At 64.2% G+C, this 27924-nt stretch overlaps 1 protein-coding gene across 1 annotated transcript; it reads left to right on the forward strand.

Moving 5' to 3' along the window:
* The first annotated feature begins 243 nt into the window (after positions 1 to 243).
* On the forward strand, positions 244 to 27783 carry KDM6B (lysine demethylase 6B). Its single transcript, XM_064737397.1, has 21 exons — positions 244 to 477; positions 1319 to 1426; positions 2382 to 2937; positions 4655 to 4750; positions 5813 to 5989; positions 6522 to 6659; positions 7770 to 7955; positions 8672 to 9500; positions 9554 to 10568; positions 12767 to 12893; positions 13676 to 13781; positions 14871 to 15076; positions 17286 to 17350; positions 18206 to 18274; positions 19571 to 19719; positions 21280 to 21394; positions 22090 to 22277; positions 23441 to 23582; positions 24477 to 24603; positions 25531 to 25701; positions 27001 to 27783. Exons 1-21 carry the CDS (start codon positions 356 to 358, stop codon positions 27022 to 27024), a joined length of 4716 nt encoding a protein of 1571 aa, XP_064593467.1. The 5' UTR covers positions 244 to 355; the 3' UTR covers positions 27025 to 27783.
* The last annotated feature ends 141 nt before the right edge of the window (positions 27784 to 27924 follow it).

Here is a 27924-nt window from a genome sequence, read left to right on the forward strand (position 1 = left end):
GGGGGATTTGGGGGGGTTATGGGCTGTTTAAAGGGTTATAGGGGTGGTTTGGGGTGGTTTTGGGGTATCCATGGGGCAGGGATGGATCTGTGGGATGGATCTATGGGGCAGGGATGGATCTATGGGGCAGGGATGGATCTGTGGGGCCAGGATGACCCCCATTGTGCCCCCCAGGCCGATGCATCGCGCCGTGGAGCCCCTGGGGGGTGGATCCATGGGGAGGGATGGATCCATAGGATGGATCTGTGGGGCAGGGATGGATCTGTAGGATGGATCTGTGGGGCAGGGATGGATCTGTGGGTCTGTGGGTCGGATCTGTGGGTCAGTGACAGCCCCCATTGTGCCCCCCAGGCCGATGCATCGCGCCGTGGAGCCCCTGGGGGGCCGCGCCGCTCGGGACCCCTTTGCCGTGGGGAGCCTGGGCTGCGGCGGGGGCTGGGCCGGCTGCCCCCCCCGGGCCTGGCTGCCCCCCCCCAGGTATGACCCCTGACTGACCCTTACACTGACCCCTAACTGACCCCTGAGTGACCCCTGACTGACCCTTACACTGACCCCACACTGCCCCCCCCAGGCCTGGCTGCCCCCCCCAGGTACAGACCCCTGATTGACCCCTAACTGACCCCTGACTGACCCCCACACTGACCCCCACACTGCCCCCCCCGGGCCTGGTTGCCCCCCCCCAGGTATGGACCCCTGAGTGACCCCTAGCTGACCCCTGAGTGACCCCTGACTGACCCCTGAGTGACCCCCGACTGACCCTTACACTGACCCCTAACTGACCCCTAACTGACCCCCACACTGCCCCCCCCCCGGGCCTGGCTGTCCCCCCCCAGGTACGGACCCCTGAGTGACCGCTAACTGACCCCTGACTGACTCCTGAGTGACCTCCGACTGACCCTTACACTGACCCCCACACTGCCCCCCCCCAGGTACGGATCCCTCATTGACCCCTAACTGACCCCTGATTGACCCCTAACTGACCCCTGAGTGACCCCTGAGTGACCTCTACACTGACCCCCACACTGCCCCCCCCAGGCCTGGCTGCTCCCCCAGGTATGACCCCTAACTGACCTCTGAGTGACCCCTAACTGACCCCTAACTGACCCCCACACTGCCGCCCCCCAGGTACGGACCCCTCATTGACCCCTAACTGACCCCTGACTGACCCTTACACTGACCCCAAAGTGACCCCTAACTGACCCCTACACTGACCACTGTGACCCCCACACTGGCCCCCTTATTTCCAGGGGTCTCTCCCCCATTTTTGGGGGTCTCTCCCCCATCTCGGGGGTCCCCCCTGACTCCCCTCCCCCCCCAGGTGCTCCTCCAGCCTCGGGCCGGCGCCGCTGCCCCCCCCCCACCTGACGCCCCCCCCCAGCGGCAATGGGGGGCCGCCCCTCCCCCACAAGGCCTTCTACCCCCCGGGGTAAGTGCTGACCCCCCCCAAATCCCCATTTGGGGGTCCCTTGGGGGTCCCTATGGGGCTGAGACCCCCCAGATCCCCATTTTGGGGGATCTTTTGGGGGTCCCTATGGGGCTGACCCCCCCCAGATCCCCATTTTGGGGTCCCTTGGGGGTCCCTATGGGGCTGAGACCCCCAAATCCCCATTTTGGGGGATCTTTTGGGGGTCCCTATGGGGCTGACCCCCCCCAGATCCCCATTTGGGGGTCCCTTGGGGGTCCCTATGGGGCTGAACCCCCCCAGATCCCCATTTTGGGGTCCCTGAGGGTGAGGGAGGGCTGAGATCCCCCTAAATCCCCATTCTGGGGGGTCCCTATGGGGCTCAGGTCTCCATTTTGGGGGTCCCTGTGGGGCTCAGGTCCCCATTTTGGGGGGTCTCTATGGGGCTCAAATCTCCATTTTGGGGGGTCCCTGTGGGGCTCAAATCTCCATTTTGGGGGGTCCCTGTGGGGCTCAGGTCTCCATTTTGGGGGGTCCCTATGGGGTCGTGTCCCCCAGATGTCCCCATGTCCCCTCGTGTCCCCCCAGAGCCCCCCCCCGGGCCCCCTCCAGGGCTGTGTTTGGGGGGGTCCCTATGGGGCTGAGCCCCCAAATCCCATTTTGGGGGGGGGCCCCATGAGCCCCACCCCCCAAATGTCCCCCTGTCCCCCCAGAGCCCCCCCCCGGGCCCCCTCCAGGGCTGTGTTTGGGGGTCCCTATGGGGCTGAGCCCCCCAAATCCCATTTTGGGGGGGTCCCCATGAGCCCCACCCCCCAAATGTCCCCCTGTCCCCCCAGAGCCCCCCCCCGGGCTCCCCCGGACCCCCTCCAGGGCTGTGTTTGGGGGTCCCTATGGGGCTGAGCCCCCCCAAATCCCATTTTGGGGGGGTCCCTGGGGGTCCCCATGAACCCCACCCCCAAATGTCCCCCTGTCCCCCCAGAGCCCCCCCCCGGGCCCCCCCGGACCCCCTCCAGGGCTGTGTCCGGGCGCTGCAGCCCTGGGACCCCCCCGGCGCCGAGGCCACCCCCGAGCTGGAGGAGCCCCCGAGCTGCCACCACGGGCGCCACCGCGGCCACCGAGGGGACATCGGCCACCGAGGGGACATCAACCACCGGGGGGACATCGGTCATCGGCCCGGGGACCTCGGACATCGGCCTGGGGACATTGGTCACCGAGGGGACATTGGCCACCGGCCCAGTGACATCGGCCATCGGCCTGGTGACATTGGCCACCGAGGAGACATCAACCACCGAGGGGACATCAGCCACCGCTCTGGTGACATCTGCCATCGGCCTGGGGACATTGGCCACCGGCCTGGGGACATTGGCCACCGAGGGGACCTCGGCCACCGGCCTGGGGACCTCAGCCACCGAGGGGACATCGGTCACCGGCCCGGGGACATCGGCCACCGCCACGGGGGGGATGGCGGCCACCGCGGGGACGTCATCGGTGGCCACCGAGGGGACATCGCCGCCCGCATCGGGCGCCTGCAGCAGGTGGGGACAGCGGGGGGACAGTGAGGGGACATTGAGGGGACATTGGCACCTTCAGCAGGTGGGGACAGCGGGGGACAGTGAGGGGACATTGAGGGGACATTGGCACCTTCAACAGGTGGGGACAGTGGGGGACAGTGAGGGGACATTGAGGGGACATTGGCACCTTCAGCAGGTGGGACAGCGGGGCACAGTGAGGGACATTGAGGGGACATTGGCACCTTCAACAGGTGGGGACAGCGGGGGACAGTGAGGGACACTGAGGGGATGGTGAGGGGACATTGAGGGGACACTGAGAGGACATTGTGGAGACGTTGAGGGGACATTGAGGGGATGGTGAGGGGACATTGAGGGGACACTGAGAGGACATTGTGGAGACGTTGAGGGGACATTGGGGTGGCATCAAGGGGACATAGTGGGGATGTTGAGAAGACATTGAGGGAGCACTGAGGTGACACTGTGGGGACATTGAGGTGACACTGTGGGGACATTGAGAGGATATGGAGGGGACATTGAGAGGACATTGTGGGGACACTGTGGGGACATTGAGGGGACATTGAGGGGACACTGTGGGGACATTGAGGGGACACTGTGGGGACACTGTGGGGGACATCAGGTGCCTGCAGCAGGTGGGGACAGCGGGGGACAGTGAGGGGACATTGAGGGGACATTGAGGGGATAGTGGAGGGGACACTGAGAGGACATTGTGGAGACGTTGAGGGGACATTGGGGCGGCATCAAGGGGACATAGTGGGGGACGTTGAGGGGACATTGAGGGGACATTGAGGGAGCACTGAGGTGACACTGTGGGGACATTGAGAGGATATGGAGGGGACATTGAGAGGACATTGTGGGGACATGGAGGGGACACTGGGGGGGGACATTGAGGGAGCATTGAGGTGACGCTGTGGGGACATTGAGAGGATACTGAGGGGAGATTGAGAGGACATTGGGGGGACACTGAGGGGACATTGAGAGGACATTGTGGGGACATTGAGGGGACACTGGGGGGGGACATTGAGGGAGCATTGAGGTGACGCTGTGGGGACATTGAGAGGACACTGAGGGGACACTGTGGGGGACATCGGTGTCTGCATCAGGTGCCTGCAGCAGGTGGGGACAGTGAGGGGACATTGTGGGGACAGTGAGGGAGCATCAAGGGGACATTGTGGGGACAGTGAGGGGACATTGAGGGGTTGTCCCTGGGGGTGTCTCTGGGGGTGTTCTGGGGTGTCCCCACGGTGTCCCCAAGGTGTCCCCCTGTCCCTGATGTGTCCCCCTGTCCCCAGGCCCAGCTCTGGAGTTTCCCCCCAGCCCCGTGTCCCTGTGGGTGTCCCCAAGGTGTCCCCAAGGTGTCCCCAAGGTGTCCCCAATGTGTCCCCCTGTCCCCATGGTGTCCCCATGGTGTCCCCAAGGTGTCCCCAATGTGTCCCCAATGTGTCCCCCTGTCCCCAATGTGTCCCCACGGTGTCCCCAAGGTGTCCCCATGTCCCTGATGTGTCCCCCTGTCCCCAGGCCCAGCTCTGGAGTTTCCCCCCCGGCCCCGTGTCCCTGTGGGTGTCCCCAATGTGTCCCCAAGGTGTCCCCCTGTCCCTGATGTGTCCCCCTGTCCCCAGGCCCAGCTCTGGAGTTTCCCCCATGTCCCTGTGGGTGTCCCCAAGGTGTCCCCAATGTGTCCCCAAGGTGTCCCCATGTCCCTGATGTGTCCCCCTGTCCCCAGGCCCAGCTCTGGAGTTTCCCCCCCGGCCCCGTGTCCCCGCCCCGGGCTCGGGCGCTGCCCCCCCTCCAGCAGGTCTGGAGCCTGCTGCACCCCGAGGTGAGGGAGGGGCTTTGGGGAGGGGCTTTGGGGGGGATTTGGGGGGGTTAAAGGGGCTGGGGAGGGGATTGGGGGGGGCTGGGGAAGGGATTTGGGGAGGTTTTGGGAGAAATTTGGGTTAAATGGGCTGGGAGGATTCGGGGAGGGGGCTGGGGAGGGGATTTGGGGGTCGGGGGGGCTGAAGAGGGGATTTAGGGAGATTTTGGGGGAAATTTTGGGGGGTTAGAGAGACTGGGGGGGATTGGGGGGCTGGGGAGGGAATTTTGGGGGGATTAGGGGATTTTGGGGGATTTGAGGGATTTTGGGGGATTAGGGGGATTTTGGGGGTTAAAGGGGCTGGGAAGGGATTTTGAGGGGCTGGGAGGGGATTTGGGGAGATTTTGGGGGAAATTTGGGGAGGTTAAAGGGGCTGGGGGGATTTGGGGGTGGCTGGGGGGGGATTTGGGGACATTAGGGTGGATTTTGGGGGTATTTGATGGGGTTAAAGAGTCTGGGGGATTTTTGGGGAGGTTTTGGAGGAAATTTGGGGAGATTAAAGGGGCTGGGGGGATTTGGAGGGGTTGTGGTGGATTTTGGGGGGAATTTGGGGGTATAAAGGGGAATTTGTGGGGGGTTAAGGGGCTGGGGGGGATTTTGGGGGCTGGGGAGGGGATTTAGGGGTTTTTGGGGGGGTTTAATGGGCTGGGGGGATTTGGGGATTTTTTGAGGGGATTTGGGGAGGGGGTTTGGGGGTTGTTTTATGGGCTGGGGGATTTGGGGGGTTTTTGAGGGGATTTGGGGAGGGGATTTGGGGGTGTTTGGGGGGGTTTAATGGGCTGGGGGGATTTGGGGATTTTTTGGGGATTTTTGGGGATTTTGGGAAGAACTGGGGGTGGGTTGAGAGAATCATGGGGGGGTTTGGGGAGGGTGGGGGGGGGGCACTGGGAATGGGCCCGGGCCTTACTGGGAGCACTGGGGATGCTGGGGGGGGGGGGTGGGATGGGGTGGGGGGGGTGACTCCGCCCCTCCCCCCCAGACCCCGCCCCTGACCCCGCCCCCCCTCCCCTCCCCCCCCCCCCATAGAAAAGGACGTTCCCGGCCAAGAGGGGGGGGGCGCAGCTGCTGAAGAGGGGAGCGGCCCCCCCCGACCCCCCCCCCGCGGGGCAGCCCCTCCCCCCCGCCCCGCCCCCCCCGCCCCCTCCCCCCTCCGAGGAGCCGCCCATCCCCCCCCTGAAACGGCGCCGCAGCGGCAGCCCCCAGGTGGGGGAGGGGCGGGGAATTTGGGGGGGAGGGGGGGGGCACTGGGGGGTTGTGGGGGGTAAAAATGGGGGGGTCTGGGGGGGTTGAAATGGGTCTGGGGGAGCTTTAAGGGGGGGTTTGGGGAGGTTGAAATGGGTCTGGGGGGCATTAAAGGGGTCTGGGGGTGTTCTGAGGGGTCTGGGGGGCATTAAAGGGGTCTGGGGGGGCACTGAGGGGTTTGGAGGGGTAAAAATGGGGGGGAAATGGGGGGCTAAGGGGGGGGAGATGGGTCTGGGGGGGCATTAAGGGGGAGTTTGGGGGTGTAAAATGGGTCTGGGGGTCATTAAATGGGTCTGGGGGGCATTAAAGGGAATTGGGGGGGCTGAAATGGGTCTGGGGGTCACTGAGGGGTCTGGGGTTTTTGGGGGGGCAATGGGGGGCACAGCGGGGTCTGGGGGCTTTGGGGGTTTTTGGGGGGCACAGCGGGGTCTGGGGGTTTTTGGGGGGCACCGCGGGGTCTCCCCTGTGCCCCCCCTGACCCCGCTGTCCCCAGGGGGGCTGTGGGGCGCTGCCCCCCCCCGGGCCCCCCCCAGGGCCGCCCCCTCCGTTCCCGCTGCCCCCGGGGCTGTGGAGCCCCCTGCCCCCCGCCGAGAGCAGCTGGGCCCCCCCGCGGCGGCACCCGGACAGACAGGTGGGGACCCCCGGTGTCACCTGGGTGTCACCCACCCTGTGTGTCACAAACCCTGTGTGTCACCCACCCTGTGTGTCACCTGTGTGTCACCTGTGTCACCCACCCTGTGTGTCACCTGTGTGTCACCCACCCTGTGTGTCACCCACCCTGTGTGTCACCTGGGTGTCACCTGGGTGTCACCTGTGTGTCACCTGTGTGTCACCCACCCTGTGTGTCACCCACCCTGTGTGTCACCTGTGTGTCACCTGTGTGTCACCCACCCTGTGTGTCACCCACCCTGTGTGTCACCTGTGTCACCCACCCTGTGTGTCACCCACCCTGTGTGTCACCTGTGTCACCCACCCTGTGTGTCACCCACCCTGTGTGTCACCTGTGTGTCACCTGTGTCACCCACCCTGTGTCACAAACCCTGTGTGTCACCCACCCTGTGTGTCACCTGTGTGTCACCTGTGTGTCACCTGTGTGTCACCTGTGTGTCACCTGTGTCACCGTAGTGTGTCCTCATGTCCTGCATGTGTCCTCATGTCCCTCTGTTCCCCATCTGTCCCTTCTGTCCCTCTGTCCTCGTGTCCTCTCTGTCCCCCCCAGTATCCACTGTCCCCTCTGTCCCCCGTGTCCTCCATGTCCCTATGTCCCCTGCTAACCCGTGTTCCCTGTGTCCCCCATGTCCCCCATGTCCCTGCTAACCTGTGTCCCCCCCATGTCCCCCATGTCCCCATGTCCCCGCTAACCCGTGTCCCCTCTGTGTCCCCCCATGTCCCCGCTAACCCGTGTCCCCTCTGTGTCCCCCATGTCCCGCTAGCCCGTGTCCCCTCTGTGCCCCCCCATGTCCCCGCTAACCCGTGTCCCCTCTGTGTCCCCCATGTCCCTGCTAACCCATGTCCCCCATGTCCCCCATGTCCCCATGTCCCCGCTAACCCGTGTCCCCTCTGTGTCCCCATGTCCCCCCATGTCCCCATGTCCCCGCTAACCCATGTCCCCTCTGTGTCCCCCCATGTCCCCTCTGTGTCCCCCCATGTCCCCCATGTCTCCATGTCCCCACTAGCCCGTGTCCCCTCTGTGTCCCCCATGTCCCCGCTAACTCGTGTCCCCTCTGTCCCCTGTCCCCAGGAGCAGCGGCTGGTGGCCCCCCCGTTCCCGGTGCCCCCCCCCCGGCCCTGTGTCCCCCCGGGTCCCCTCCCAAGTGACCTTAGGGCCCCCCCCAGCCGCTCACCAGCAGCACCGACCGCCTGCGTGCCTTGTGCCCCCCCCCGGGCACCCCCCCGGACCCCCGCCACCAGCACCCGCAGCCCCCGCGTGAGTGGGGACATGGGGGGGACATAGGGGTGGGGGGGACAGGGGGACATGGGGGTGGGGGGGATAGAGGGACATGGGGAGGACATGGGGACATGATGGGGGACACCACAGGGACATGGGGGGACATGGGGATGTGGGGGCGATAGAGGGACATGATGGGGGACACCACAGGGACATGGGGGGACATGGGGGGATACAGGGACAGGGGGCACATGGGGACACAGACTCAGGGATGGGTGGACGCAGGGACAGGGGGGGGATACAGGGACAGGGGGGACAATTGGACACGGGGATGGGGGGACACGGGCATGGGGACATAGAGGGGACACCATGGATGGGACATGGGGACATGGAGGTGGAGGGGACACGGGGATGGGGACACAGACACGGGGATGGAGGGGACATGGAGACACAGGGATGGAGGGATAAGGGGACATGGGGATTGGGGGGACATTGGGATGGGGGGACACTGGAATTGGAGGATAAAGGGACACGGGGTGGGGATGAGGGGACACGAGGGGACAGAGTGGGAGGAAAGGGGGACACAGGGACATGGGGGGACATGGGGGACACAGGGACATGGGGGGACATGGGGGACACAGGGACATGGGGGTGGGACATGGACAGCACTGGGAGGGGGGGGAACACCGGGAGAGCCCCCCCCGTTCCGTGTCTCACTCCGTGTCCCCCCCCCTTGTCCCCAAATGTCCCCGCAGGCTCCCGAGCAGCGCTACCAACCTCCGGAGCCGCCGGGGCCGGGGGGCGCCAGCGGGGGGGTCCCCACCGCCCCCCACCTGCCCCCCGCCCCTCCCCCGCCCTGCTGCGCCCCCCCGGAGCCGCTCCCCGCCCCCCCCCTGCCCTGGCTGAAGGAGCCGGGGGGGGGCCCGGACCCCCTGGACGAGATCCTGTTTGGGGGACCCCCGCCCAAGGGGGGGCCGGGGGGGGCCGATCCCCCTCTGGGGGGGTCCCCGGGACCTTTCCCGGACCCCAGCACCACCAGCACGGGGGGGGGCGCCCCCCAGAGCCCCCCCCATTTCCCTTACCCGGACAAGGAGGAAGAGGAGGAGGAGGAGGAGCCCCCCCCTCCCCACCGCCACCGCCACCACCCACCCCCCCCGGGCGGCGATTTCTGGCTGGGGCCCCCCCCCCCCCCCCCGTTAGCGCCGCCCCCCCCCCTCTCCGAGGGCCCCCCCGATGCCTCAGGAACCTCCCCCGCGCCCCCCCCCGCCCCCAGCCCCCCCGAGCCCCCCCTCCCATCGGGGGTCCCTTTTCCAAAGAGCACCCCCCCCCCCCCCCCCCCCCCCCCGCACCCCGAGCCCCCTCCCCCGCCTCTCCCCCCCCCTCCCCCGCCCTCCTCCGACCCCCCCGGGGTCCCCCCCCGCCTGTTCGATTTCGGGGCCCCCCCCTTGGACGATCAGTTCGAGGAGCCCCCCGAGTTTGCCAAAATCCTGCCCGACGGCCTGGCCAACATCATGAAGATGCTGGACGAGTCCATCCGGCAGGAGGAGGATGAGGGGGGGGTCACCCCGGCCCCGCCCCCCCCCCGCCCCCCCCCCCCCCCCCCCCACCCGCCCCCCCCCTCCTGGCCCGCCCCAAAGCGCCCCCATTCGGTGCCCCCCCCCCGGGTCACCCCGGCGACCCCCCGGACCCTCCCCGCCTTTACCCCTTCGGCAAACGGGACGACCCCAAAACTTCCCCTTTTTACCCCAAACCTCCTCCTCCTCCTGCTGCCGACAAACCCTCCGGAGCGGGAATGGGGGGCAACATCAGCACCCCCAAACCCACCCCCCCTTCCCCAGACCCCCCCGCGCCCCCCCCCCAAGCCGTCGCTACCTCAGCCCCGGGCTGGGGCGCCCCGGCCGTGCCCCCCCCGGGCCGCAGCGAGTCGGAGGCGCTGGAGCAGATCAGCCGCGCCTGCGAGACCCTGGCCGAGCAGGCGGGCCGGCCCAGCCCCCCCTCCCCGGACCCCCCCCCCAAATCGGGGCTGGGCCGCCGGCACCGCCGCGTGCCCCCCTCCTCATCCTCATCATCCTCATCGTCATCATCGTCATCATCGCGGCACCGGGATCTGCGGCGGGGACCCCCCCGGCGGCGGCACCCCCGGAAAGAGGAGCGGGAACAACAACAGCAACAACAACAACAACAACAGCAGCAACAACAGCGCGAGCAGCAACAGCGCGACCGCCCCGTGCTGGCCACGCTGGACCTGCAGAGCCCCGGCGTGCAGGAGAAAGGGGGGGGACCCCTCCCCAGGCTGGAAACGAAAGGGGGGACCCCCCCAAACAACACCACCACCAACAACAGCAGCAACCCCCCCTCAAACCCGGCCCCCGCCGCGGGACCCCCGCCCGCCTTCGTCAGCTCGGCCGACCTGCTGAAGCTGCGCTCGCTGGGCGAGGGGCCCCCCAAGGAGCTCAAGATCCGCCTGATCAAGGTGGAGAGCGGCGCCGGGGGGCCCGGGGGGATCCCCGGCCTCGGGGGGGCGCACGGAGCCGGCGCTGGCGGCACCGGCGGCGACGCTTTGGCGGCCTCGGAGGTGGCGGAGCCGCGGGGGCTGCCCCTGGCGCAGCTGACGATCCGGCACAGCGCCGCCGAGGTGGTGCGGGCCAGCAAGTGAGTCTGGGGGCAGCTGGCAGGGGTTTGGGGCTGCTTTTGGGGGTCCTGGGAGAAGTTAGGGGTCCCACAGAGGTTTGGGGGGGGGTCACAGGGTGGTTTGGGGCTCATTTGGAGTGGTTACAGGGGATTTTGGGGGTTATTTTGGGGTTCCCAGAAGGGTTTAGAGGGTCCCACAGAGCTTTGGGGGGGTCACAGGGTGGTTTGGAGCTCATTTGGAGCTTCTGGGGCTCATTTGGAGAGGTCACAGGAGGAGGGGGCTCATTTGGGGGCTCATTTTGGGGGTCCTGGAAGAGTGGTGCTGTGGGCCAGCAGGTGAGTCTGGGGGGGCTCTGGGAGGGGTTTGGGGGGTCCCACGGAGGTTTAGGGGGGTCACAGGGTGGTTTGGGGCTCATTTGGAGTGGTTACAGGGGGAGTTACAGGGGATTTTGGGGCTTATTTTGGGGTTCCCAGAAGGGTTTAGAGGGTCCCACGGAGGTTTAGGGGGGTCACAGGGTGGTTTGGGGCTCATTTGGGGGCTTCTGGGGGCTTTTGGGGCTCATTTTGGGGTTCCCAGAAGGGTTTAGAGGGTCCCACGGAGCTTTGGGGGGTCACAGGGTGGTTTGGAGCTCATTTGGGGGCTTCTGGGGGCTTTTGGGGCTCATTTTGGGGGTCCCAGAAGGGTTTAGAGGGTCCCACGGAGGTTTAGGGGGGTCACAGGGTGGTTTGGGGTCCATTTGGAGCTTCTGGGGCTCATTTGGAGAGGTCACAGGAGGAGGGGGCTCATTTGGGGGCGCATTTTGGGGGTCCTGGAAGAGTGGTGCTGTGGGCCAGCAGGTGAGTCTGGGGGGCTCTGGGAGGGGTTTGGGGGGTCCCACGGAGGTTTAGGGGGGTCACAGGGTGGTTTGGGGTCCATTTGGAATGGTTACAGGGGATTTTGGGGCTTATTTTGGGGTTCCCAGAAGGATTTAGAGGGTCCCACAGAGGTTTACGGGGGTCACAGGGTGGTTTGGGGCTCATTTGGGGGCTTCTGGGGGCTTTTGGGGCTCATTTTGGGGTTCCCAGAAGGGTTTAGAGGGTCCCACAGAGGTTTAGGGGGGTCACAGGGTGGTTTGGGGCTCATTTGGAGTGGTTACAGGGGCTTTTGGGGCTTATTTTGGGGTTCCCAGAAGGGTTTAGAGGGTCCCACGGAGGTTTAGGGGGGTCACAGGGTGGTTTGGGGTCCATTTGGAACTTCTGGGGCTCCTTGGAGAGGTCACAGGAGGAGGGGGCTCATTTGGGGGCTCATTTTGGGGGTCCTGGAAGAGTGGTGCTGTGGGCCAGCAAGTGAGTCTGGGGGGCTCTGGGAGGGGTTTGGGGGGTCCCACGGAGGTTTAGGGGGTTCACAGGGTGGTTTGGGGCTCATTTGGAGTGGTTACAGGGGATTTTGGGGCTTATTTTGGGGTTCCCAGAAGGGTTTAGAGGGTCCCACGGAGGTTTAGGGGGGTCACAGGGTGGTTTGGAGCTCATTTGGGGGCTTCTGGGGGCTTTTGGGGCTCATTTTGGGGTTCCCAGAAGGGTTTAGAGGGTCCCACGGAGGTCTAGGGGGGTCACAGGGTGGTTTGGGGTCCATTTGGAGCTTCTGGGGCTCATTTGGAGAATGAGGAGGGGGCTCATTTGGGGGCTCATTTTGGGGGTCCTGGAAGAGTGGTGCTGTGGGCCAGCAGGTGAGTGTGGGGGGCGGTCTGGAGGGGCTTTGAGTTGGTTTTGGGGGGTCCTGGGACGGGTTAGGGGGTCCCACAGAGGTTTAGGAGGTCAGACGGTGGTTTGGGGTTAATTTGGGGGGTTCTGGGGCTCATTCTGGGGGTCCCAGAAGGGTTTAGAGGGTGTGTGGAGGTTTAGGGGGAGTCATGGGAGATTGGATGATTCTGGGGGTTTGGGTTGTTCCAGGGCGAGGATTTGGGTGATTCTGGGGGGATTTGGGTGATTCTGTAGGGTATTTTTGGGGGTATTTTTGGGGTATTTTTGGGGGTATTTTGGGGGTATTTTTGGGGGATTTTTGGGGGATTTTGGGGGTATTTTGGGGGTATTTTTGGGGGTATTTTGGGGGGTATTTTTGGGGGTATTTTTGGGGAATTTTGGGGGTATTTTTGGGGCATTTTGGGGGTATTTTTGGGGATTTTTGGGGGTATTTTTGTGGTATTTTGGGGTGATTTGGGGCACTCGTGGTGTCCCCTCAGGCAGGCGCGGCTGAAGGGGCCGTTCCGCGAGTCGTACCTGTGCCCGGCGCAGTCGGTGAAGCCGCGAATCGACGCCCGCGAGCAGCTGCCCCGGGACAAGCTGAACCCGCCCACGCCCAGCATCTACGTGAGTGCTCATTGGCTGCTGCCCGCGGCCCCCCGGCTGCTGATTGGCTGCCTGCATGGGTGCCCTGGCTGCTGATTGGCTCCCTCAGTGGGTCCCCTTGCTGCTGATTGGCTCTCTGGATGGGTTCCCTCATTCCTGATTGGCTCCCTGGATGGGTCCCCTGGCTGTTCATTGGCTCCCTCAATGGGTTCCCTGGCTGCTGATTGGCTCCCTGGATGGGTCCCCTGGCTGCTGATTGGCTCCCTCAATGGGTTCCCTGGTTGCTGATTGGCTCCCTCTATGGGTTCCCTGGCTGCTGATTGGCTCCCTCAATGGGTCTGCTGGCTTCTGATTGGCTCCCTCAATGGGTTTCCGAGCTGCTGATTGGCTCCCTCAGTGGGTCCCCTTGCTGCTGATTGGCTCTCTGGATGGGTTCCCTGGCTGCTGATTGGCTCCCTGGATGGGTCCCCTGGCTGCTGATTGGCTCCCTCAATGGGTTCCCTGGCTGCTGATTGGCTCCCTGGATGGGTCCCCTGGTTGCTGATTGGCTCCCTCAATGGGTTCCCTGGCTGCTGATTGGCTCATTCAGTGGGTTCCCTTGATGCTGATTGGCTTCCTTGATGGGTTCCCTGGCTGCTGATTGGCTCCCTCAATGGAATTCCTGATTGGCTCCCTCTATGGGTTCCCTGGCTGCTGATTGGCTCCCTCAATGGGTTCCCTGGCTGCTGATTGAGGGCTGTGGGCTGTGATTGGTCCCTTTATCGGGTGCTGGTTTCTGATTGGCCGCCGTTGTTCCCGCCCAGCTGGAGAGCAAACGCGACGCCTTCTCGCCGGTGCTGCTGCAGTTCTGCACCGACCCCAAGAACCCCATCACGGTCATCCGGGGCCTGGCGGGGTCCCTGCGCCTCAGTGAGCACCAAAACACCCCAAAAACACCCCAAAAACACCCCAAAAATACCCCAAATCCCCCAAAAACCCCATAGGGACCCCAAAACCCCTCACCTGCCCCCATGGATCCCCCATCACCGTCATCCGGGGCCTGGCGGGGTCCCTGCGCCTCAGTGAGCACCAAAGCACCCCAAAAACACCCCAAAAATACCCCAAAAACACCCCAAAAATACACCAAATCCCCTAAAACCCCCCAAAACCCCATAGGGACCCCAAAACCCCTCACCTGCCCCCATGGACCCCCCATCACCGTCATCCGGGGCCTGGCGGGGTCCCTGCGCCTCAGTGAGCACCAAAACGCACCAAACACCACAAAAATACCCAAAAACAGCCCAAAAATACACCAAATCCCCAAAAACCCCATAGGGACCCCAAAACCCCTCACCTGCCCCCATGGACCCCCCATCACGGTCATCCGGGGCCTGGCGGGGTCCCTGCGCCTCAGTGAGCACCAAAACACCCCAAAAACACCCCAAAAACACCCCAAATCCCCTAAATACCCCATCACCGTCATCCGGGGCCTGGCGGGGTCCCTGCGCCTCAGTGAGCACCAAAACACCCCAAAAACACCCCAAAAATACCCCAAAAACACCCCAAAACCACCCCAAATCCCTCCAAAACCACCCCTGTCCTTGTCCCCATTGCACCCCTGTCCCCTTATGACCCCATAACACCCCCAATTCCCCAGACACCCCCAAAATTACCCAAATCCCCCATTTTTTCAGACCTGGGTCTGTTCAGCACCAAGACCCTGGTGGGGTCCCTGTCCTTGTCCCTGTCCCCATTTAACCCTTCCTGACCCCGTGACACCCCCAGTTCCTCCCTGGTGACCCCAAAATGACCGAAATCCCCCAAAATGACCCAAAGCCGGTGTTTTTTGCCAGACCTGGGTCTGTTCAGCACCAAGACCCTGGTGGGGTCCCCTGGTCCGTGTTCCTGTCCCTGTCCTTGTCCCTGTCCCATCCCACCCCTGTCCCCTTATGACCCCCAGACACCCCCAAAATGACCGAAATCCCCCAAAATGACCCAAAGCCGGTGTTTTTTTGCCAGACCTGGGTCTGTTCAGCACCAAGACCCTGGTGGAGGCCAGCGGCGAGCACGCGGTCGAGGTGCGCACGCAGGTGCAGCAGCCGTCGGACCAGAACTGGGACCTGTCGGGGACGCGCCAGGTGTGGCCCTGCGAGAGCAGCCGCTCCCACACCACCATCGCCAAGTACGCCCAGTACCAGGCATCGTCCTTCCAGGAGTCCCTGCAGGTGAGGGACACGCTGGGGACACGCTGGGGACACGCTGGGGACACGCTGGGGACATGGGGACACACCTTGGGGACAGGGGACACACCCTGCGAGAGCAGTCGCTCCCACACCACCATCGCCAAGTACGCCCAGTACCAGGCATCGTCCTTCCAGGAGTCCCTGCAGGTGAGGGACACGCTGGGGACACGCTGGGGACATGCTGGGGACATGGGGACACTCAGGGGACACAGCTCAGGGACAGGGGACACAGCAGGGACCCCACACCAGCATCTCCCAGTACACCCAGTACAGGTGTGCTCCTTCCAGGAGTCCCTGCAGGTGAGGGACAGGGACACGCTGGGGACACGTTGGGGACATGGGACACTCAGGGGACACAGCTCAGGGACAGGGGACACAGCAGGGACCCCACACCAGCATCGCCAAGTACGCCCAGTACCAGGCATCGTCCTTCCAGGAGTCCCTGCAGGTGAGGGACAGGGACAGGGACACGCTGGGGACACGCTGGGGACACGCTGGGGACATGGGGACACTCAGGGGACACAGGTCAGGGACAGGGGACACACCAGGTGTGGCCCTGTGACATGAGCAGGTCCCACACCACCATTGCCAAGTACGCCCAGTACCAGGCATCGTCCTTCCAGGAGTCCCTGCAGGTGAGGGGACACGTTGGGGACACACAGGGGACACTCAGGGGACACAGCTCAGGGACAGGGGACACACCAGGTCCCACACCACCATCGCCAAGTACGCCCAGTACCAGGTGTGCTCCTTCCGGGAGTCCCTGCAGGTGAGGGACAGGGACACGCTGGGGACACGCTGGGGACACACAGGGGACACTCAGGGGACACAGCTCAGGGACAGGGGACACAGCAGGGACCCCACACCAGCATCTCCCAGTACACCCAGTACCAGGCATCGTCCTTCCAGGAGTCCCTGCAGGTGAGGGGACACGCTGGGGACACGCTGGGGACACGATGGGGACATGGGGACACACCCTGGGGACAGGGGAGGTGCCAGGTGTGGCCCTGTGACATGAGCAGGTCCCACACCACCACTGCCAAGTACGCCAGTACCAGGTGTGCTCCTTCCAGGAGTCCCTGCAGGTGAGGGGACAGGGACACGCTGGGGACATGGGGACACTCAGGGGACACACCTTGGGGACAGGGGACACAGCATCTCCCAGTACACCCAGTGCCAGGTGTGCTCCTTCCAGGAGTCCCTGCAGGTGAGGGACAGGGACAGGGACACGCTGGGGACACGCTGGGGACATGGGACACTCAGGGGACACACCCCAGGGACAGGGGACACAGCAGGGACCCCACACCAGTACAGGTGTGCTCCTTCCAGGAGTCCCTGCAGGTGAGGGACAGGGACAGGGACAGGGACACGTTGGGGACACGCTGGGGACATGGGACACTCAGGGGACACACCCCAGGGACAGGGGACACAGCAGGGACCCCACACCAGTACAGGTGTGCTCCTTCCAGGAGTCCCTGCAGGTGAGGGACAGGGACACATTGGGGACACGTTGGGGACACGTTGGGGACGTGGGACACTCAGGGGACACTCAGGGGACACACCTTGGGGACAGGGGACACAGCAGGGACCCCACACCAGTACAGGTGTGCTCCTTCCAGGAGTCCCTGCAGGTGAGGGACAGGGACACGTTGGGGACATGGGGACACGTTGGGGACACACCCCAGGGACAGGGGACACAGCATCTCCCAGTACACCCAGTCCAGGTGTGCTCCTTCCAGGAGTCCCTGCAGGTGAGGGACAGGGACAGGGACACGCTGGGGACTGTTGGGGACATGGGGACGCTCAGGGGACACTCAGGGGACACACCCCAGGGACAGGGGACACAGCATCTCCCAGTACACCCAGTCCAGGTGTGCTCCTTCCAGGAGTCCCTGCAGGTGCCAGCAAGGGGACACAGGGACAGGGGACACAGTGGGGACAGCACAGGGCACAGAGGGCTCAGGGGGACGGGAGTGTTCCAGGGGACTCGTGTCCTCGAGTGTCCCCAAGTGTCCCCTGGTGTCCCTTGGTGTACTGAGGGTGTTTCTTGGAGCCCCCAGGATGTCCCCAAGTGTCCCCAAGTGTCCTCTGGGATATCTGTCTATCTCTGGAGTGTCCCCAAGTGTCCCCCAGTGTCCTGAGGTGACACCTTGGGTGATGCCGGTGTCCTGAGGTGTCACTGTCCCTGCAGGAGGACAAGGACAGCGAGGATGAGGAGGCCGAGGAGCCCGACAGCACCACCGAGACCCCGCCCAGGTGGGGCCACCACCCCCTGTGCCCTCTTGGGGACATCCCGGGGGACAACCCGGTGTCACCCCCTGCCCTGCCCAGGGGGAGGGAGGGTCCCAACGTCCCCAAAGAGTCCCCAGGGTGTCACTGTGGGGGGGTCCCAATGTCCCCAAGGGCTCCCGGTGTCCTTTGGGGGTGTCCCAATGTCCCCAAAGGGTCCCCAGGGTGTCACTGTGTCACTGTGGGGGGGTCCCAATGTCCCCAAGGGCTCCCGGTGTCCTTTGGGGGTGTCCCAATGTCCCCAAAGGGTCCTTGGGGTGTCACTGTGGGGGGGTCCCAATGTCACCAAGGGCTCCCGGTGTCCTTTGGGGGGTCCTGGTGTCCCCAAAAGGTCCTTGGGGTGTCACTGTGGGGGGGTCCTGGTGTCCCCAAAGGGTCATTGGGGTGTCACTGTGGAGGGGTTCCCAATGTCCCCAAAGGGTCCTGGTGTCCTTTGGGGGGTCCTGGTGTCCCCAAAGGGTCCCCAGGGTGTCACTGTGTCACTGTGGGGGGGATCCCGATGTCCCCAAAGGGTCCCGGTGTCCTTTGGGGAGGTCCCAACGTCCCCAAAGGGTCCCCAGGGTGTCACTGTGGGGGGGTCCCAATGTCCCCAAAGGGTCCCGGTGTCCTTTGGGGGGTCCTGGTGTCCCCAAGGGTGTCACTGTGTCACTGTGGGGGGGATCCCGATGTCCCCAAAGGGTCCCGGTGTCCTTTGGGGGGGTCATAAAGTCACCAAAGGGTCCCCAGGTTGTCCCCGTGTCCCCAAGCCCTGGGTGGGGGGGGGGTGCCATGTCCCCCTTGGGGACCCCGTGCCCGCCCCCCGTGACCCCGTGTCCCCCCCAGCCCCCCCGACCAGAAATCCCACCAGATCATCAAGTTCGGGACCAACATCGACCTGTCGGACGCCAAGAGGTGACAATGGGGACAGTGGGGACAATGGGGACAATGGGGGACAGTGGGGACAATGGGGGGCAATGGGGACATTGGGGACATTGGGGACAATGGGGGGGACAGTGGGGACACCAGGGGGACAGTTGGGGGATGGGACATCGAGAGGACACAATGGGGACACCGGGGGGGCAGCACAGGGGTGGGGACACCTGGGGGACACATTGGGACAACTGGGGGACAATGGAGGGATGGGGACACCGGGGTGACAGTGAGGACACCTGGGGGAAAATGGGGTGGGGACACTCCTGAGTGACAATGGGGGGGGTTAGAGTCACTCTCAAGTGACAATGGGGGGGGGTCAGGGTCACCTGTGGGTGCTGCAGGGACACCTGGGTGACAATGGGGGGTCAGGGCCCCTCTCAGGTGCCAGGGGGTGGCTGTTTCGGGGTGGGTGGTGCCCCCAGACAGGTGCCACTCCCTGGGTGACACACCTGTCCCTGTCCCCCGGGTGACACACCTGTCCCCCGTGTGACAAACCTGTCCCTGTCCCCCCATGTGACACACGTGTCCCTGTCCCCCCATGTGACACACGTGTCCCTGTCCCCTGGGTGTCACACGTGTCCCTGTCCCCCGGGTGACACACCTGTCCCCCGGGTGACACACCTGTCCCTGTCCCCCGTGTGACAAACCTGTCCCTGTCCCCTGGGTGTCACACCTGTCCCCCGGGTGACAAACCTGTCCCTGTCCCCCGTGTGACAAACCTGTCCCCCGGGTGACACACGTGTCCCTGTCCCCTGGGTGACACACCTGTCCCTGTCCCCCATGTGACACACCTGTCCCTGTTCCCTGGGTGACACACCTGTCCCTGTCCCCTGGGTGACACACGTGTCCCTGTCCCCCATGTGACACACGTGTCCCTGTCCCCTGGGTGACACACGTGTCCCTGTCCCCCATGTGACACGCGTGTCCCTGTCCCCCATGTGACACGTGTGTCCCTGTCCACCATGTGACACACGTGTCCCTGTCCCCCTGGGTGACACACGTGTCCCTGTCCCCCCAGGTGACACACGTGTCCCTGTCCCCCATGTGACACGCGTGTCCCTGTCCCCCATGTGACACACACGTGTCCCTGTCCCCCCATGTGACACACGTGTCCCTGTCCCCTGGGTGTCACACGTGTCCCTGTCCCCCGGGTGACACACCTGTCCCTGTCCCCCGGGTGACACCCCTGTCCCCCATGTGACACACGTGTCCCTGTCCCCCATGTGACACGCGTGTCCCTGTCCCCCATGTGACACGCGTGTCGCTGTCCCGCAGGTGGAAGCCGCAGCTGCAGGAGCTGCTGAAGCTGCCGGCGTTCATGCGCGTGTCCTCCACGGGGAACATGCTGAGCCACGTGGGCCACACCATCCTGGGCATGAACACCGTGCAGCTGTACATGAAGGTGCCCGGGAGCCGCACCCCCGGTGAGTGACACACCTGTAACACACCTGGGCACACCTGTAACACACCTGTAACACACCTGTAACACACCCACAACACCATCCTGGGCATGAACACCGTGCAGCTGTACATGAAGGTGCCCGGGAGCCGCACCCCCGGTGAGTGACACACCTGGGCACACCTGTAACACACCTGGGCACACCCATAACACACCTACAACACCATCCTGGGCATGAACACCGTGCAGCTGTACATGAAGGTGCCCGGGAGCCGCACCCCCGGTGAGTGACACACCCACAACACACCTGGGGAACACCTGGGGGCACCTGGCAACACCTGGGGCACCCAAAACACACCTGGAGACACCTGGGGGATTTTTTGGGTGTTTTTTAGGAATTTTTCCCGAATTTTTGGAACAATTTTCATGGGATTTTTTTTTTACTTTTTGGGGCTTTTTATGGGATTATTTTGTGGGAGGTGACAAAACCTGACAGCAGTGGGGACAGCAGACCCCGATCTCCTGGGGGGGCAGCATGGGTGCCACGAGGTGACAGTGACACAGTGACAGTGACGGTGACACGGTGACAGTTATGGTGACAGTGACACAGTGCCAGTGACGGTGACACGGTGACAGTGACACAGTGACAGTGACACAGTGACAGTGCCAGTGACGGTGACACAGTGACAGTGACACGGTGACAGTGACAGTGACAATGACACAGTGATGGTGGCAGTGACGGTGACACGGTGACAGTGACAGTGACAATGACACAGTGACACAGTGATGGTGGCAGTGACGGTGACACAGTGACAGTGACACAATGACAGTGACAATGACATGGTGACACAGTGATGGTGGCAGTGACAGTGACGGGGACACAGTGACACGGTGACACAGTGACAGTGGAAGTGATGGTGGCAGTGACGGTGACAATGACAGTGACAGTGACTGACACAGTGACAGTGACAATGACACGGTGACACAGTGATGGTGGCAGTGACAGTGACTGACACAGTGACAGTGACACAGTGATGGTGACAGTGACACAGTGATGGTGGCAGTGACGGTGACAATGACAGTGACACAGTGACTGACACAGTGACAGTGACAATGACACAGTGACACAGTGATGGTGACAGTGACGGTGACAGTGACACAGTGACGGTGACACAGTGACAGTGACAATGACACACTGGTGACACAGTGATGGTGGCAGTGACAGGGTGACAGGGACACAGTGACGGTGACAGTGACAGTGACACAGTGACAGTGGCAGTGACGGTGACACAGTGACAGTGACACACTGACAGTGACGGTGACAGTGACACGGTGACAGTTATGGTGACAGTGACACAGTGCCAGTGACGGTGACACAGTGACAGTGACATGGTGACAGTGACACAGTGACAGTGACAATGACACGGTGACACAGTGATGGTGGCAGTGACGGTGACGGTGACACAGTGACAGTGACACAGTGACAGTGACAATGACACGGTGACACAGTGACTGACACAATGACAGTGACAATGACACGGTGACACAGTGATGGTGGCGGTGACGGTGACAGCGTCCCCCGCAGGCCACCAGGAGAACAACAACTTCTGCTCGGTGAACATCAACATCGGCCCCGGCGACTGCGAGTGGTTCGCGGTGCACGAGCACTACTGGGAAACCATCTCCGCCTTCTGCGACAGGTGGGCGGGGCCTGCGGGAAAGGGGGCGTGGCCTGCATAAAAGGGGCGTGGTTTGCATAAAATATGTGCTGTTTGCTTAAATTGGGGTGTGGTCAGTGAAAGGGGCGGGGTTATTGGGGTAGCACTACTGGGAGAGCAGCTCTGCCCTCTGTGACAGGTGGGTGGAGCCTGCATAAAAGAGGCGTGGTCTGCATAAAAGAGGGCGTGGCTATGGGGCTGTATAAAGGGCGCGGTTTGGGGAAAGGGGAGGGGTTTGCATAAAGAGGCCATCACACAATAATTACTGTTAATTATTGGAGGTGTGGCCTGGGTGAAGTCAGTGGGCGTGGCCTCATAATGTGTGGGTGTGGTTCTACATGGGGGCGTAGCCAACTACAGTGGGCGTGGCCTGATAATGCAGGTGTGTGGTTCTGTGTGGGGGCGTGGCCAACTGCAGAGGGCATGGCCTAAAATATGGGTGTGGTTATACATGGGGTGTGGCCAACTGCAGTGGGCGTGGTCTGAAAATGCAGGGGTGTGGTTCTACATGGGAATGTGGCCAACTGCAGTGGGTGTGGCCAATTGTAGTGGGCGTGGCCAACCCCCCTTTCCCACCCCTGAGGCTCGATTCAGGGTTGGCTGGGCGGGCCCGGGCGTGGCTGCGCGGGCGCGTCCCGGTGTGGGCGGGGCAGTCTCTGACCACGCCCCCGGCGCAGGCACGGCGTGGATTACCTGACGGGCTCGTGGTGGCCCATCCTGGAGGACCTGTACCGCTCCAACATCCCGGTGTACCGGTTCGTGCAGCGCCCCGGCGACCTGGTGTGGATCAACGCCGGCACCGTGCACTGGGTGCAGGCCACGGGCTGGTGCAACAACATCGCCTGGAACGTGGGGCCGCTCACGGGTGAGGGGACACTGAGGGGACATTGGGGACATCCAGGGCATTGGGGACATCCAGGGCATTGGGGACATCGGGGACATCCAGGGCATTGGGGACATTGTGGGCACTGGGTGCAGGCCACGGGCTGGTGCAACAACATCGCCTGGAACGTGGGGCCGCTCACGGGTGAGGGGACACTGGGGACACTGAGGGGACATTGGGGACATCAGGGACATCCAGGGCATTGGGGACATTGGGGACATTTGGGCACTGGGGACATCGGGGACATCCAGGGCATTGGGGGACACTGGGGACATTGGGGTGGGGGTCTTTGTGTCCTGGGGCGTGTCCTGGGGTCCTCAGGGGCACGGTGACATCCCCGCTGTCCCCCTGTCCCCAGCGTACCAGTACCAGCTGGCCCTGGAGCATCCCATGGGTGTCTGTGTGTCCTGGGGGTGTCTGTGTGTCCCGGGGTCCTCAGGGGCACGGTGACATCCCCGCTGTCTGTCTGTCCCTGGGGGTGTTCGTGTGTCCCATGGGTGTCTGTGTGTCCCATGGGTGTCTGTGTGTCCCGTGGGTGTCTGTGTGTCCCTGGGGTATCTGTCTGTCCCTGGGGGTGTCTGTGTGTCCTGGGGTCCTCAGGGGCACGGTGACATCCCCGCTGTCCCCCTGTCCCCAGCGTATCAGTACCAGCTGGCCCTGGAGCATCCCATGGGTGTCTGTGTGTGTGTCCCAGGGGTGTCTGTCTGTCCCTGGGGGTGTCTGTGTGTCCCGGGGTCCTCAGGGGCACGGTGACATCCCCGCTGTCCCCCTGTCCCTGGTGTATCAGTATCAGCTGGCCCTGGAGCATCCCATGGGTGTCTGTGTGTCCCTGGGGGTGTCTGTCTGTCCCTGGGGGTGTCTGTGTGTCCCGGGGTCCTCAGGGGCACGGTGACATCCCCGCTGTCCCCCTGTCCCCCCATCCCCAGCGTACCAGTACCAGCTGGCCCTGGAGCATCCCATGGGTGTCCGTGTGTCCCAGGGGGTGTCTGTCTGTCCTTGGAGGTGTCTGTGTGTCCTGGGGGTGTCTGTGTGTCCCAGGGGGTGTCTGTCTGTCCCAGGGGGTGTCTGTGTGTCCTGGGGGGTTGTCTGTGTGTCCTGGGGTCCTCAGGGGCACGGTGACATCCCCGCTGTCCCCCTGTCCCCAGCGTATCAGTACCAGCTGGCCCTGGAGCGCTACGAGTGGAACGAGGTGAAGAACGTCAAGTCCATCGTGCCCATGATCCACGTGTCCTGGAACGTGGCCAGGACCGTCAAGATCAGCGACCCCGACCTCTACAAGATGATCAAGTGAGCCAGGGGACACCTGGGGACACCTGGGGACACCTGGGGAGGGAGGGACATGGACAGGGTGGGGATGGGGACGGGGACATGGGATGGGGACACAGCAGGACAGGGGACTTGGTGGCCTGGGTGCCCCATGGTGGGTGGGACTGTGGTGACAGTGACAGTGTCCCCAACAGCGGGTGACAGCAGGTGAGTCCCTGGTGACAGTGTGTCCCCAGTAGTGGGGGACAGTGTCCCTGGTAACGGTGTCCCCACAGTGGGTGATTGTCCCTTGTGGCGGGTGACAATGCATGACAGTGTCCCTGGTAACGGTGTCCCCACAGTGGGTGATTGTCCCTTGTGGCAGGTGACAATGCATGACAGTGTCCCTGGTAACGGTGTCCCTGCAGTGGGTGATAGTGGGTGACAGGTGACACTGTCTCTGGGGATGGTGTCCTCATGGTGGGTGCCAGTATGTGCCTCAGGTGACACAGGTGACACTGTCCCTGGTAAAGGTGTCCTGTGGTGGGTGCCAGCAGGTGCAGCAGGTGACAACAGGTGGCACTGTCCCTGGTGATGGTGTCCCCATGGTGGGTGCCACAGGCACCCCAGGTGTCCCCTCCTGTCCCAGGTACTGCCTGCTGCCAGGTGTCCCTGTGGTGGGTGCCTCAGGTGTCACAGTGGCACTGTCCCTGGTGATGGTGTCCCCATGGTGGGTGGCACAGCTGTCCCGGGTGTCCCCTGGTGTCCCCGCAGGTACTGCCTGCTGCAGTCCATCCAGCACTGCCAGGTGTCCCTGTGGTGGGTGCCCCAGGTGTCACAGCTGTCCCAGGTGTCCCCATGGTGGGTGGCACAGCTGTCCCAGGTGTCCCCATGGTGGGTGGCACAGCTGTCCCGGTGTCCCCGGTGTCCCCGCAGGTACTGCCTGCTGCAGTCCATCAAGCACTGCCAGGTGCAGCGCGAGAGCCTGGTGCGCGCGGGCAAGAAAATCGCCTACCAGGGCCGGGTGAAGGACGAGCCGGCCTACTACTGCAACGAGTGTGACGTGAGTGACACGTGGGGACACGGCTGTGGCACTGCCACACTGCCATGGGGCTGGGGACACGGCTGTGGCACTGCCACGGGGCTGGGGATGGGCTGGGGACACGGCTGTGGCACTGCCACGGGGCTGGGGGCACTGCCACGGGGCTGGGGATGGGCTGGGGACACGGCTGTGGCACTGCCACACTGCCATTGGGCTGGGGACACGGCTGTGACACTGCCATGGGGCTGGGGATGGGCTGGGGACACGGCTGTGGCACTGCCATGGGGCTGGGGACACGGCCACGGGGCTGGGGACACGGCTGGGGACAGGGCCATGGCACTGCCACCCTGCTGGGGACACGGCCTTGGGATGGCCTTGGCCTTGGTCATGGGGTGTCCTTGGCCATGCCACTGACCACTGCCCTGCCCCTGGGCTGCCCTTGGCTGTGCCACTGACCATCACTGTGACCATGGGGTGTCCCTGTCCACCCCGCTGACCATCACTGTGACCATGGGCTGTCTTTGGCCACTCCCTGCCCACGTGGTGTCCTTTGCCACCCCGCTGACCATTCCCCTGACCATGGGCTGTCCTTGACCATTCCACTGACCATCACTGTGCCCACGTGGTGTCCGTGCCCACCCGCTGACCACTCCCCTGCCCACGTGGTGTCCTTTGCCGCCCCGCTGACCATTCCCTGCCCACGCGGTGTCCGTGCCCACCCGCTGACCATTCCCCTGACCATGGGCTGGCCCTGTCCATTCCACTGACCATGGTCTGTCCTTGACCATTCCACTGACCATCACTGTGCCCACGCGGTGCCCTTTACCACCCCGCTGACCCTTCCCTGCCCACGCGGTGCCCTTTGCCACCCCGCTGACCCCTCCCCTGCCCACACGGTGCCCGTGCCGCCCCGCTGAGCGGCGCCCGTGCCCGTGCCCGTGCCCGCAGGTGGAGGTGTTCAACATCCTGTTTGTGACGAGCGAGACGGGCGGGCGCAACACGTACCTGGTGCACTGCGAGGGCTGCGCGCGGCGCCGCGGCGGCGGCCTGGCCGGCGTCATCGTCCTCGAGCAGTACAAGACCGAGGAGCTCATGCAGATCTACGACGGCTTCACCCTGGTGAGCGCACCTGGGGCACCTGGGGCACCTGGGGACAGATGGGGACAGAGGGGGCACACTGGGGACAGGTGGGGATGGATGGGGCACACCTGGGCACACCTGGGGCACCTGGGCACACCTGGGGAAATGCCTGGGGACACCTGGGGACACCTGGGGATGCACCTCAGACACCTGGGATGCACCTGGGCACACCTGGGCACACCTGGGGATGCACCTGGGGATGCCTGGGGACACCTGGGTACACCTGGCACACCTGGGGATGCACCTGGGGATGCCTGGGGACAGATGGGGACACCTGGGCACACCTGGGGATGCACCTGGGGATGCCTGGGGACACCTGGGGACAGAGGGGGGCACATGGGGACAGGTGGGGATGGATGGGGGCACACCTGGGGACACCTGGGCACACTGAGGACAGATGGGGACAGCTGGGGATGCACCTGGGGACACCTGGGCACACCTGGGGATGCACCTCGGACACCTGGGGGCACCTGGGCACACCTGGGGGGACACCTGGGCACACCTGGGGATGCACCTGGGCACACCTGGGGATACACCTGGGGACACCTGGGCACACCTGGGCACACCTGGGGATGCACCTGGGGACACCTGGGCACACCTGGGGATGCACCTGGGCACGCCTGGGGACAGATGGGGACACCTGAGGACAGATGGGGACACCTGGGCACACCTGGGTACACCTGGGCACACCTGGGGATGCACCTGGGATGCCTGGGGACACCTGGGGACAGAGGGGGGCACATGGGGACAGGTGGGGATGGATGGGGGCACACCTGGGGACAGATGGGGACACCTGGGGACAGATGGGGACAGCTGGGGATGCACCTGGGGACACCTGGGCGCACCTGGGGATGCACCTCGGACACCTGGGGACGCACCTGGGCACACCTGGGGATGCCTGGGGACACCTGGGGATGCACCTGGGGACACCTGGGACAGATGGGATACACCTGGGGACAGAGGGGGGCACACATGGGGACAGATGGGGATGGATGGGGCACACCTGGAGACAGGTGGGGGCACACCTGGGACAGGTGGGGGACATGAAAATACATGGGGACACACCTGGGGACAGCTGGGGACACTTGGGCACACCTGGTGTGGGGTGACACTTCATGTGGTGACACACGTGGGGACACACAGGGGGGGTTGGGGACACACCTGGGGACACCCAGGGATTGGGGACACCTGTGTGGGGCCCGTCCCCTCCCGATGTCCCCAATGATGGGTGGGGGGGGGCTGAGCTGACCCCTCCCCCCCGTTCCCCTCCCCCCCCAGGTGACGCCGCCGACCCCCAGATGAGTCCAGGGCCCCCCCCAGGGCGGGGGAGGGGCCGGGGGGGCCCCGCCCCTCCCCCCACCACGAACACTTTTTATTTATTCGCGGAGAAATCGCCCCAAAAAACTCGTCCGGACGGACAAGGACAAAGCTTTGGGTGGAGAAACTCCGGTTTTATACAAAACCCCCGTTTCTAGGAATTGACAGAGCCCCGCCCCCGCCGCCCCTCCCCCCGCGGGGGAAATGGGGGGAGGGGTCTCTGCGCTGCCCCTCCCCCACCCCCACGGTTTGGGGGCTGTTTTTGGGGGGGGGGGGCTCCACCCCGGCCCCTCCCCCCTCATTTTGGGGAGGGGGGTTCGTGCCCCTCCCCCACACAAAGGGGAGCTGGGGGGGGTCCCCGCCCCTCCCCCCTCAGCGCTAAATGGGGGAGGGGCAGGGGGGGAGGGGCACTTTTATTGGGGGGGGTCGGACCCCCCTTGCCAAGATTCAACCAAAAACTCGCCCCGCCCCCACCAGCGGCCGCCCCTCCCCCCCATACGGGTCCGGGCCGGGGGGAGGGGCCCGGGGGGGGGGTGGGGGAGGGGCAGGATTTTATTGGGGGGAGGTGGCCCCCCCCCCCCGCTCCGCCCCTCCCCCCTCGTGGGCGGGGCTCAGGTCTCGGGGGGGGAGGGGCTCCCCCCCAACCCATGGTGCAAAGGGGGGAGGGGCCTGTGCTACCCCTCCCCCCCACAGCGGGGGGCGGGGCCTTGGGGTGCCCCTCCCCCCCTTTCTATCCCGAGCCTCTTTTTTGGGTTTATTTTTGCTTTTTTTTGTAAATGATTTTTTCTGTTTGTTTTTTTTTCTTCTTTATTTTTTTCCTCTTTTTTAATTTATACGCGGGGAGGGGGGGGAGGGGTCGCTTTATTTATTGGGGGGGGTCCCCAA

This window comes from Zonotrichia leucophrys, unplaced genomic scaffold, assembly GCF_028769735.1.
Source record: "Zonotrichia leucophrys gambelii isolate GWCS_2022_RI unplaced genomic scaffold, RI_Zleu_2.0 Scaffold_55_320004, whole genome shotgun sequence".
In the NCBI taxonomy this organism is placed as follows: Eukaryota; Metazoa; Chordata; class Aves; order Passeriformes; family Passerellidae; genus Zonotrichia; species Zonotrichia leucophrys.

Coding starts and splice junctions, on each gene's coding strand:
- KDM6B (XM_064737397.1), top strand. CDS start 356: ATGCATCGCGCCGTGGAGCCCCTGGGGGGCCGCGCCGCTCGGGACCCC. Junction 22,278..23,440: donor GAACGTGGGGCCGCTCACGG/GTGAGGGGACAC, acceptor CCCTGTCCCCAG/CGTATCAGTACCAGCTGGCC. Junction 25,702..27,000: donor TCTACGACGGCTTCACCCTG/GTGAGCGCACCT, acceptor CTCCCCCCCCAG/GTGACGCCGCCGACCCCCAG.